This window comes from Pelobates fuscus, chromosome 9 (genome assembly GCF_036172605.1).
Source record: "Pelobates fuscus isolate aPelFus1 chromosome 9, aPelFus1.pri, whole genome shotgun sequence".
NCBI lineage: Eukaryota > Metazoa > Chordata > Amphibia > Anura > Pelobatidae > Pelobates > Pelobates fuscus.
This window is the reverse complement of record NC_086325.1, coordinates 70,220,443-70,233,250: the sequence shown is the minus strand read 5'-3', so window position 1 is coordinate 70,233,250 and position 12,808 is coordinate 70,220,443. Positions and strand designations below refer to the sequence as shown.

General features: G+C 38.4%; 1 protein-coding gene across 1 annotated transcript in view; it reads right to left on the bottom strand.

The window, feature by feature from the left end:
• LOC134572822 (moesin) overlaps nt 1–11,359 on the bottom strand; it is an 89,413-nt gene extending 78,054 nt beyond the window's left edge. The window contains exon 1 of the mRNA XM_063432058.1: nt 11,123–11,359. Coding sequence (XP_063288128.1) covers nt 11,123–11,134 — 12 coding nt within the window. The 5' untranslated portion in view covers nt 11,135–11,359. The remainder of the gene's footprint in view (nt 1–11,122) is intronic.
• Between the last annotated feature and the right edge of the window lie 1,449 nt (nt 11,360–12,808).

The window sequence follows — 12,808 nt, the reverse complement described above, 5'->3', positions numbered from 1 at the left end:
CCTAGCTCATGGGACACAAGGTCCTCCAACCTATAGTATAACCATTAGGGTCCCCACTTGTCACCCATGGGTGGAGGTGGTACACTAGGGTCTCTCCATTATATTATTAAAAATTAGGGCCCCTACCCATCATCCATGGGTGGGGGCAACTATTTCCTCCCCCTTATAGGAATATTAGGGCACACACCCACTAGTGGACAAATAATTAGATTTAATTATTTTTCCTTTTTCTTTAAATTCTGAGCTTTGATTTAAACCTCTTGGCCTGGATCTGGCACAGTATGGCAGAAATCCAGACCAAATTCAGGCCTGCTTGGTTCCTGAATTACAGTTTAATTCCAAGAACAATTTCAGGATTTTGCAGTCTGAATGGGCCCTTATGCAGCTGGATGGTTTTGTACCATTCGGACTTTAGTGATAACCCCTGTATGTTTAGGTTTACCTATAATCTTCCGCCCAAAATATTTCCATGGCAATGGGTGTTCAGATATTATTTTGTTATTTATATAGCGCCAACAAATTCTGCAGCACTTTACAGTGGGTGGACAAACAGACATGTAGTTGTAACCAGACACGTTGGAAACACAGGAACAGAGGGGTTGAGGGCCCTGCTCAATGAGCTTACATGCTAGAGGGAGAGGGAGTGACACAAAAGGTAAGGATAGTATTAGACTAGTGACAGTTGCAAGAGAGGAATCAGTCGGGAGCTATTAACAGTTTAATTGATACGCCTTTATGTGGGTTTTTAATAATTTTTTGGAGGAGTGGAGACTGGGTGAGCATCTAAAGGAGGAGGGAAGAGAGTTCCACAGACTGTCAATTGTACCGCATCACCTAGCTGTAACATATGCAATACAGTTGCTGTATTGATGCAAGACAAGTACATGATATGTACAATTTATATATATATATATATATATATATATATATATATATATATATATATATATATAAATAATATTCATATATAAGGAGAGGTGGGGGGGCATGGGGGAGATTAGGTGAGGAGAGTAAAAAGTGAAAGGCCTTACTACATTACTAAAACAAATATATTGCCATAGCATATCATGATACATCAACATTAACTTAAAAGGACAGTTTTATCATGCCTAATTGATTGCTGGTGAGGGACACTGTCGGAATACTATAGTATACTCAAGCGTATTACGTACTTTGAGAAATCGACAATTCTCTACATTTAAATATCGCGATAAGAAATCCCAAAATGCAAGAATCCATTTAATATTACAAAAAGTATACATTTAATTAGCATTCCATCGGATTTATTCTAAATAGAACGATTGAAGGGACACTTCAGGTTGGAAACTACAAAGTTTCTTAATACAGATTATAAAATAAAAAGAGAAGAAAAAAAAAAAAAAAAAGACACTTTGAAAAGTCCCTGCTGTTGCTGGACTTGTACAGATAATCATCACAAAAGATCTCCTCCCAAAACAGGAAGAGGCACCACTAATCAAAAGCATAGTCGGCCATAAGAAGGCCGATATTTCCCCATAAATAAATTTCGATCCAACTGGATTTTATGGGATATGTAGTTTAGCTTCCAACAGGTGACCTGGTGTCTGATGAGTGAAACTGCTCAGTAAGCACACCACACTACACACGATATCTACCTATTGACCGTTCAGTGACAGTTTGGGGCTGTGTTTTCAGTGTTCTTCTGAGCAGCTGATCACACATGCAGTACCACATTTTGGATCTACAAAGCCAGACAGATGTGGAAGGAATATGCAGAGCTTAAAAATATCTCTGTAGATCAGGGGCAGGCAAATCTTCAACTTTCATTTTAAAAAGACAGAAAAATGTTTGTGAGAAAAACACAAAACAAAAAAAAAAAAAACACAAAAATAAATATGTATTTCACACACTAAAAAGTATATGTGAGATTTGGTTTTATATATGCAGTACTTCCCCTCATGTTGTAAAGTTTTGGTTATTTACAGATTTTATTAGAGACCACATATTCTGACCATTTTCATTTTATTTGAATGGTTAAGTGGGAGTGTACCCTTTTAACAGTCATACAGCTCACATCCTGCTGTCTGCCTACCGGATACATTCAGCCAAATATAAGGTGTGGCAGGAACAAGTATTACTCACAACTGCAGTAGTTCTGGGTTTTACATTTAGCTCAGAAGGAGAAAGGGAACTTGAGAAAGTCCTAAAAGGGCACATCTGAGTCATATGGTGGGGGGATTCCACAGCCTTACAAAATCACAAAAGTAAAGTGTCCATCCAGGGGTAGGTTCACCAAGTGATGAAAAATAAAAGTATTTACTTTATTCTGAGATCTATTCATTATACCAACACAACCCGCGTTTTAAAAATACATTATGCTTCAATGAGATCCCTACCCCTGTTACGGCCTCTTTACAGTTAGTGAGAACTGCATTGATTTGCCCACATTGCTGAAGCTGTAAGCCCACCCCACAATTTCATTATTCACAGATTCATGCATTGCCTCCCAGTGGCAATTTTAATGTTTGTATTGAGTGTGCCTTTAAATCTCTAGAGGCTATATCATAGTTGTAACATGAAGGAGTTCGTGCAGTGGCTTAATCTATAGCTGAATTTAGAAGGCTAAGACATGAACTGAAAACGTTTGGTTGCTGCTGCTCTCAATATCTGAATTAAAGGGTTACTCCAACCACCATGACCACTTCTGCTTTTTGAAGTGGTCATGGTGGTAGGAGTCTGGATGCGCAGTGCTTCAGCTTGAAAAACAAATCTATTTTAAATAAATGGCTTCTAATAACAAAACAAACAAAAACAGCTTCAGGATCAGCTCCTAAGCAGATGTCATTTTGAAGGGACAACTTTTTGTATCATGCTTGTATTACTGCAAATAAAGAGGGGAGGGACACACACAATATATTTTATATAGGATGTCACACATTATTTGACACAATGCTTATCTACACATCGTTTATAAGCGTGCTAAATGTTCTTTTCTTTTTTGTAATGCTTCATTTTCCATAGAACCCCTCCCAGGAAAAAAAAAAAAAATTGGTTCTGTTTTTTTGCAGTATAAAACGGCATACTAAGTATCTGTACTTAAATAGTGAAGGTAATTTATAGATTTGACTTTTCTGTCTCTTAAGCACAAAATAACAGCAGACGTAGAGAGATTTCAAGCCAGAGTGGGAATTTTAACACTCTCCCTTGCTTCCCAAACTATAGCTGACTTCATGCTGAACAGTCAAGTACAAACTTGAAAGGCTTAAAGCTTAATGAAGTCTTGGCAAAAAAACATTTCCATTCAGGCTGAAACAAAACTCTACCTCTGCTGTAAACTGTAATTAAACCACTGCCAGAGTTTCTCCAGTAAGACATTAGCCTCCAAAACTGTGATGGGTAGAGGGAAGGGCTTTCAGTATACTTTGAAAGACGGTTTGGCTACGAACACATCAGAAATATTAATGTGCTCAAATAACCAGTTTCCTGTTAAGCGGTTTACAACTCTTTAGCAGTCAAACTGTTCTTGCAAGTGCTCTTTCACATCCTGTTTCACACGCTGGCGGGGATGCACACTTATGCCGATCTAGAAGATTTGAAATAAAATGCTCACTCTTTATTATGCAAGGCCAGCATAACTAGAAAGCTTCTTACATTTTCCAGAGACAGACCTCAAAAGGGATGCAACAAGCACCATTGTAGTGGTTATGATTGTAAGGATAGGTGTGTTGGATCTAGCTTTGGTCAAACTATTTTCAAGCAGGATTCAGGAAGGGTGGGGGCATTGCCAAATGCCAATGCCCTTCTGCCCAGGACATTATGGTAGTTTACTTCATCATTATCCACTCAAAATATGCCAATTCTATGAACACAGGGGAATTTTCATGATGGAAGCACCAAAACCCTAATAGCCCTTTCAGCAATAAAGTGACACAGGGAGCCTGCATACATGCTAAGTGCATTTTGACACCTTCAGCAAAGAGACAGGGAATAGGGGTCCATAGAATTATGATGCTTGGAATACCTCTTTAAGTTAGCCTTTTATCTCCTTGGCATTTGTTCCACATTGTTAAAGGGACACTATAGTCACCAAAAAAACTTTAGCTTAGTTAAGCAGTTTTGGTGTATAGATTATGCCCCTGCAGCCTCACTGCTCAATCCTCTGCCTTTTAGGAGTTAAATCCCTTTGTTTATGAACCCTAGTAACACCTCCCTGCATGTGACTTGCACAGCCTTCCTAAACACTTCCTGTAAAGAGTCATCTACAGTTTATTCTTCCTTTATTGCAAGTTCGGTTTAATTTAGATTTTCTTATCCCTTGCTATGTTAATAGTCTGCTAGACCCTGCAATAGACTCTTGTATGTGATCAAGTTACAGAGAAAGAGATACAACTGTTTAAAAGACCACTATAGGCACCCAGACCACTTCAGCTCAATGAAGTGGTCTGGGTGCCAGGTCCCTCTAGTTTTAACCCTGCAGCTGAAAACAGCAGTTTAGAGAAACTGCTATGTTTTTACTGAGGGTTAATCCAGCCTTTAATGGCTGTCTCACTGACAGCCGCTAGAGGTGCTTACGCGATTCTCACTGTGGAAAAAAAAAAAGGAAAAAAAAAAAAAAATCACACGAGATGACGCTGGACATCCATAGGAAATCATTGAGTAATGCTTTCCTATAGGCGGTTTGAATGCGCGTGCGGCTCTTGCCGTGCATGTGCATTCGGCGCCAGCAGGAGGAGGATAGTTCCCCAGCGCCGAGGAAGCCCGGCGCTGGAGAAAGATAAGTGGCTGAAGGGGTTTTAACCCCTTCAGCAAAGTGGGAGTGGGACCCCAAGACCCCAAGACCCCAAGACCCCGAGTTTGTTTTCCTGGCACTATAGTGGTCCTTTAAGGTAAATTACATTTGATTGAAAGTGAAACCAGTTTTTTTCATGCAGGCTGTGTCAATCATACCTAGGGGAGGTGTGACAAGGGCTGCATAAACAGAAACAAAGTGATTTCACTCCTAAATGGCAGAGAATTAAGCAGTGAAACCTGAGAAGTATGATCTACACACAAAAACTGCTTCATTAAGCTAAGGTTTAGGTGACTATAGTGTTCCTTTAACTAACCATTTGTACATACTGACCTCCAATGAGATACTTTTTTGGCCTTAAAAATGGTTTTCAAAAAAAGTTATACATCTTATTCACTGTAGAAGAAGATCACACTGCATCGAATAGCACATACCTAGATGCTCTTATTATCCAGGGTGACATACATGCCCTGGACTATAAAGATTGTAAACCACTAGCATTTAGAGGGATTTCCAAACATATTAGCAGAAAAATAAAAAGCAAAACTTTTTTTTTTTTTTTACCTGAAATCCCATGTAAAATGTCAATGGCATCTCAATAATTGAGAAAGAGCCAAAAAAAAGTTACAAAAAAAATAAATAAAAAAAAATAATACACAACCACGCCACATCAGTAGCTTTATTAATTGGTGATTCTCACATTCTTTAACAACTGGGATAAGCTTAGTAATGTGAGCAGCAATACAGGGAAACCTATAACATACTGGAAAGAATGCATGTGATATTTTACATGCACAGACTAATACACCTATAGAAAGCTGTGGGAGGCCAGGATTTGGCCGAGTGCTCTGAGTCTGTTCTTGGTTTCAGTGAGAAAGAGGTGGTGATTAAGCCTCTGTGAAGCTTGTAAAAGAAAAATTATACCAATTCTTTGGTAACTGCCCACATCTTTTCAGTAATTGAAATAAAAATCATGGATATTCTATAACACATAAAAAAGCACAATTTAAAAGCAGCCTGACTTACTTGGTGACCACAACTAACATCCTAGTCTGAAAAAAGGGTCCCACCCAAAAGAAGCCAATTCCATGACAGCAAGGGGAATGTCAATCAAGTGGTGGGAAACTTGGCTATCAAACACTAGTCATCATCTGATCTTTTAAGAAATTTGAACCTCACAAGTTTAAAATAATTCCTCTTAAATCCCTCCAACTCAGCAACACTTAACACTGTGGCAAAAAAAAAAAAAAAAGTTTTTATAATAAATTTATCACACTCTCTTTCTTCCCTTTTCCAAACTTCAATAAAATGAAGTCGTTGTACACTCTATCCTCATGTACTGGACGCCCAGAAAAATAGTCAACCTTCTTGAAAAAAAAACAAAAAAAACCACAGACAACTGACTCGCAATGAGTCCTACCAATGGTATTGCACAGAATTCTTATATATATATATATATATATATATATATATATATATATATATATATATATATATATATATATATATATATATATATATATATATATATATATATATACACATATATATATATACACACATATATATACACACACACATACACACACACACACACACACACACAATAAAAAAAAAAAAAAAAGAAAAAATTTTTTTCCTTCCTTCCTTATTAAAAGGGAGTAGGAATAGTAGGCGTTATCAGATAAAATTATCTATGATAAGTATTCTCACTTGCGAGAAACTGTACCACAAAAGTAGTTATATTCTTATTATACAGTAATGAACCAACTAACCAACCGAAGAACTTGTTCAAGCCTTGAGAAAAGTTTCTATATTTGGCAGAGTTAAACTTTGTCTCCTCAAAAAGGTCAACAAAATGGGCGCAGGGTTTATGAATGTTAATATGTGTTTGTTACCTTTGGATTCCGTTGATGTACAATCACAGACTTCTCAATGCAGCTTAATGACAAGTCTCTGCAAGGCAGGTGATCAGAGCAATTCCTGCCTCTTGAGTTTAGTTCCACTGAGCTAAGACTACCATGATGTAACAGGATTGGTTGTCGGATTAAAAGCCAGGGGTGTAACTTTTTGTAACTGGAATAAAAATAGGGCACACTTCACAAAGCCAAAGTGTTTTAGGTGTTTGGAGTGTTCCTTCAAGGAGTCAATATAATGTTGGAACTAGACCAGGGATAGGTAACCTTCAGCACTCCAGATGTGAATGATATCTACCTTGATGCTTTACTGTAAGATTTATGGGAGATGTAGCCCACCACATCTGGAGTGCCGAAGGTTGCCTATCCTTGTACTAGATCAACCAGTGACATTGGGTAAGAAGACAGTCACAGGCCCCACTGTTCGTACCTTACCAGGTTGCATATTGGATAGGAGAATGGGGAGATGTTATTCAATGTATTGCCTTAGATAACAGTTGATCCTGGCTTGCTCCAGGTTAAAAGGTTAAAGTTTATTTTGTCATTTCATAGTTTGTGATTTGATACCCAATATATTCTTGAGAATTCCCTTTTTTTTGTTCAGTTTCATTTTTCCCTTCTCATTTCAAGTCATTCAGCTGTTGGTAAATACTGCATTTTTTTGCACACAAAAAAATAAATTCAAATGTACATAATTTTAACTTGTGAATATGGAGCTTAAACAACCTTAAAGTACACTTTTTACACATCTAAGCTTCTTTCAATTCACAAAAGAATATGCATTCAAAGGTACAGGAGTAGATTTTCTAGATTATGCAGAAGATTACTCTATAGTAAAAAGGTCAGTTTTTATAGTTTAAAACAAGAAAGCTTTACAAAACTATTTAAATTGAATCACCAATTCTGCTAAATTCATTTTCAACAAAAAAAAAATATATTTTATATAGGGTTTGTATAGTAATATTATTATTAATAATAGGAAAGACTAGGAGGATGAGGCCACCACCATCCTTTGAAATGTCACTACTTATCAACTACATCCGCTCCATTAGTTTTTGGAACTAGGAAGCTGCCAGGCATGTTGCAAACTTCCTGACACTTCTCAAATGAGCAATCATGATGTCACATTATGGGTGAGTGCAGTGATTCAAAGTCATGGACACTGGAGAGATTATTCATGCGTGTATGTGTTAAGGAGAAATCTGGTAAATTTTATATTTTAAAGCATGACTACATTTTTGAGCCATAACATTTGCTTAAAACCATCACAATCCAAATGATAACTTAAGCTCTGAACATGGTGCATAACAATGCAGTTAAATTACAAAATAAAATCAAAATGTTAGTAAAATGATAAGTATTACTGGAGAAAACTAGGATAACTGTATTAACCCCTTAAGGACACATGACGTGTGTGACACGTCATAATTCCCTTTTATTCGAGAAGTTTGGTCCTTAAGGGGTTAAAGACATTCAATGAGTAGGTTTAGTGAATCCTGCAACATCCATATATTTCAAAGGAAGTGATGAATATATTCTATATACCATAGCATAGCACTGGTTTATGGGATATATGGTTTGGCAGCCCCAATAGCTTCTATGATGGCATTAACTACTATGCAAACCAAGAGAAGCTACAGTGAGGCTTCCCTCGGCTTATAGAATAACTTAAATAATTCACGGCTTCCATTAATGGGACCATTAGCTTCTTCATTGTGCAAATCTATGAGTCCATACAGGTTTCATGGGGCACATGTACACCCTGTACAAGCACTTATTTATAAAACGCCATCAAATTCTGCAGTGATTTACAATATACACTTAAAAAAAAAATTATATTACGGTATGTGCTATATGCCTCCACCCGACTCACTATTACAGGGCCGAAGGTCACAAACCACTAAAATGACAATTCCAATTTTAGCCATGCCTCACTAAGTTATCTACAGTAGACAGTGTTCAACTTGCCACCAAAAATATGTTAATTTTCCAAGGTCCTCCACCAAGGGAAGAGATGGGTGGTCCTCAGCAAAAAAAAAAAGGGTCATGTCAACGAGTGAGAGGATCAATTTAAAAATTAGGGAAGGATTTAGGCTTACCTACACAACAAGGTCTCCTTCAGGTATGTATAAACATAATCCACACAATGCACTGATAAAGCATATAATCATCTTGAGATAGCCACTACAGAGGATGCAAGCAAATGCGCTCACGCCTTATAATATGCAATCCCCATCACACAAAAGACTGGTACAGGATCACCGTAGACTGGCATTAAACACCAAAAGCAGACTATATAAATTAAACGTGTCATGCCTACCGGTAATCTCTTTTAAATGTGAATATTGATAACCGTAGTCTTACAACTCTGGCTGACACCAGTGAAACCAAGTTTCATAAACTGAACACACTTCACAAGTTTACTTTTTTCCAGCTTTAATTCCATAACCAACGACATCACATTTCTTTTTCCATGAGCACTAGAGAAATCCGGTATTGAATGTAAAAACACAGTACATAGTGGATGCTCTAATAGAATGAATCTATTCAAAAACTTTCAAGACTGTTAGTGGGTGTAAAAGACCTTCCCTCCTACTTGAAACTCAGCCAAAAAAGTAGACAGAATAGAATTATGTATGAACAAGATGCGGTCTCCTACAAGAAGCGAAGTGGTTTAAAATGTTTAATATGGGGGGTGGGGGTAGAGGGGAGGACAATGCTAGAAACATCACATACATTTCCTTTACACAGCCATTATATGATTTATAATACAGTAGTGGGTAGCAGAAGTGTCCGCAGAAACAAAGTCAAATATGTATAGGCCCTGTCACTTTTAGGCCAATTTAATTCAAAGTAAATACAAGTTTGAGGGAGGGCGGGGGCACTTGCCACCGCTTGCCCTATGCTGCAGACATCCATGTGTAGCAGTCACTTCTGCTAAATTTAGGCAGAAGATGTTCTAGGGATTTGACTGCAAATGAAGGGTTAAAACTTCACACTTCCTGGTTGGCTGATTCAAGATCAAGATGAACAGGGAGACACCCTGAATCTTACACACCCTGGGGAAATGGCTTCTGGTGTATTTTTTTTTTTGTTTGTTTGTTTTAAACTACATACAGTAAAGTCTTAAAAACATTAAACTCCATAATAAAGAAAAACAAAAAATGGTTTCACATTGAGAATATAGTTAACAATACACACAAAATAAAGTAATGATATCTGCTATTCAGTAAATTACATGAATTTCACCCTCCCCCAATACAGCCTGGCAGGGCATTGACCTAAAATGACTGAGCTCTGAATAGTTAAAAAAAAAAACAAGTCAACTCCACAAGTGCTGAAGAGGCGAACATCACCACATACACAGCCCTGGGACAAAAATAAAAATTGTGGGGGGTGAAAGGGGGGAGTCAAAAATATAAGAAACCTGCAATTTCACCGCTGCCAAAAACGCAGACATTTTTAGAATGGCAACTTGAATGGAGCAAATATAATTATAACTTCTGAGCATTAGTGAAGTGAATGAGAGTTTACAGTAAACGTTTTAGTCATATCAGTTTCTATAATAACCTACTCAAGACAGAATGGGAACCAGTAGAACTCATTAACCCTTTGTAGATCAGGGATCTCTAGGCAGTGGAAGCTCACTTCAAGTTGGCGGCATTTACAGTTCTTCACTCAGCGTTCACCAGCTGCTCATTGGTCAGAACAGTGAAAATAAAAATCTCTAAAAATCCAGACATTCTATTCAGTGCTGAATAAGTAAAAACAAATTTAAAAAAAAATGCTGCACTAAAGAATTAACTGGTTTAAACCACTGTAACAAAACAAGCTTGTACAAAAACACCCACATCTCCAACTCCTAACACTCACTGGAGAGTAACACTATGCATTCCAGATATTATAATAAATAAATTAGTGATATATATATATATATATATATATATATATATATATATATATATCACTAACACACTATACACAGAATTTAAAAAAAAATCCATCTTATAAATTGACTACAAAATAAGTCAGCCATGTTCCATCACTTCCTTAGAACATCTTAAACCGCTCTTTTTAGTGCTGGGGGCCACAGCAGGGCTGCCATCTGACATTGACACTGTACTAGAAATACTTCATATCAAATAACTCACTGTGTAGGAATTAACTGGATACTAAATATATATTAAAATATTCAATTTTAATCAAGGGCAAGAGATTTCGAACTAGTGATACTTGTTTTAGAACTTCTGGCAAAGCATGTCATCAGTCAGCCTGTGACCAGGGAGCTATAACTGGGTCCATCATAGCGTGACATAGCATGGCATGGAATGCAATAAATGGCAAATGGATCACTAGTCTGGAGCTCAGCATCCTGCACGGGGTTCTGGATCACAGGGTGGAGAGGGAGATGTTAAAGTTTGGGATGGAGGGAACTCACTGTTTTTGGCATGGTGGTGATGGTTGATTGGATATTGTCTGCTCCTTTTCCTGGCTGATTTTAGCTTCTACCCATACAGGTCGGCCCGGCCGGCGCGTTATATCAGGGGGCTGTCGGTGAGCCGGGTGTCTGGTTGTCCGTTTAGCCGCTGTGTGATTGCCCAACTCTAACGGAACAGTAAAGTCAGTGTAGTAACCACACCCAGGGAAATGAAGACAGTGGCAGAGAGAATGGACTCGCCCTGACTCCTCCTGTCTGAAAGAAACCCCCTCCCCCTGTACATCACTGCCTCACCATGAGGGTCGAGAAGGAGGGAGGGAAGGAGAGAGAGGGAGAATGCTTTAAAAAAAAAAAAAAAAAAAAGAGGGAACACGTCAGAGGCGAAGCTGGATCCTCCTAACTGTTCCCAGCTTTCAAGAGCTACACACTGTGGGCTTAGTGAATGAAGTGATACATTGTAGCCATTGTTTGATGATGGAATGCTTGCATCAGCTTTTGGGGAGCAGAGACACTCCCCAATACTTTGTACCAGCATCTTTCTTAACCTTGCTGGACCTAGCTGTATGGTACATTCAAAGGATTGTTAGCCTGGCTCTAATCTAAGGGTGATTTTCAATCATAATAATAATAATTATAGTTCAGTATGTCTTCCTAACTTTTAGGATAGCCAAAGCTTGATGCAGTAGATGTTAGTCATCTGATAACCTAATGTAAATGTGCAGCTAATGCAGCTAAGGCTGTGTTTCTGCCTGCACAGTATTTGAATTTATATATTTTTTTTTTGTGCCTGCGCAGTCGTTACTGTAAGAATGTTTGTGCCTGCTTAGCCTCAATGGTTACATTCCGTTGTTCATGCGCAGCCAGAGCGGTGGGATTCTGTTGTGCATGCTCTGTCTTTATGGTGGGATCCTGTTTGTGCCTGCACAGCTAATAAAGTGGGATTTTATTTGTACCTGTGTAACCATATTTGTAGGATTGTTTGTGCTTGTTCAGTTTTTTGGGGGGGATGGAATCCACTTACACCTTAACAGACAGAGGGGTGGAATTCTGTTTGTGTACGCACAGGTATCACTGTTGGATTGTGTGTTCCTGCTCAGTCTTTATGGTGGGATTTGCTTTGTGCCTGCATAGTCAACGTGGTGGGATTCTTTTTGTGTATACGCGGTATCACTGTTAGAATATTTGTTCCTGCTTAGCCTCTGTGGTGGGGTTCTTCTTGTGCCTACACAGCCAACACAGTGGGATTCTTTTTGTGTATACGCGGTATCACTGTTAGAATATTTGTTCCTGCTTAGCCTCTGTGGTGGGGTTCTTCTTGTGCCTACACAGCCAACACAGTGGGATTCTGTTTGTGTATACGAGGTATCACTGTTAGACTGTTTGTTCCTGCTTAGCCTCAGTGGCGGGGTTTTTCTTGTGCCTACACAGCCACCGCGCTGGAATTCTGTTTGTGTATATGCAGCTATGGGAATGTATTACTATGGGATTGTTTACTATATGTATTACTATGGGATTGTTTGTTTCAGCTCAGCCTCTATGGCGGGGTTCTTCTTGTGCCTACGCAGCCAGAGTGGTGGGATTTTGTTTGTGCCTTCGCAGCTAATGCAGTAGATTTTTGTTTGTGCCAGTGGGGAGAGATTCCGTTTGCCTCAGCTTGTGGTTTGAGATTTTGTTTGTGCATGCGCA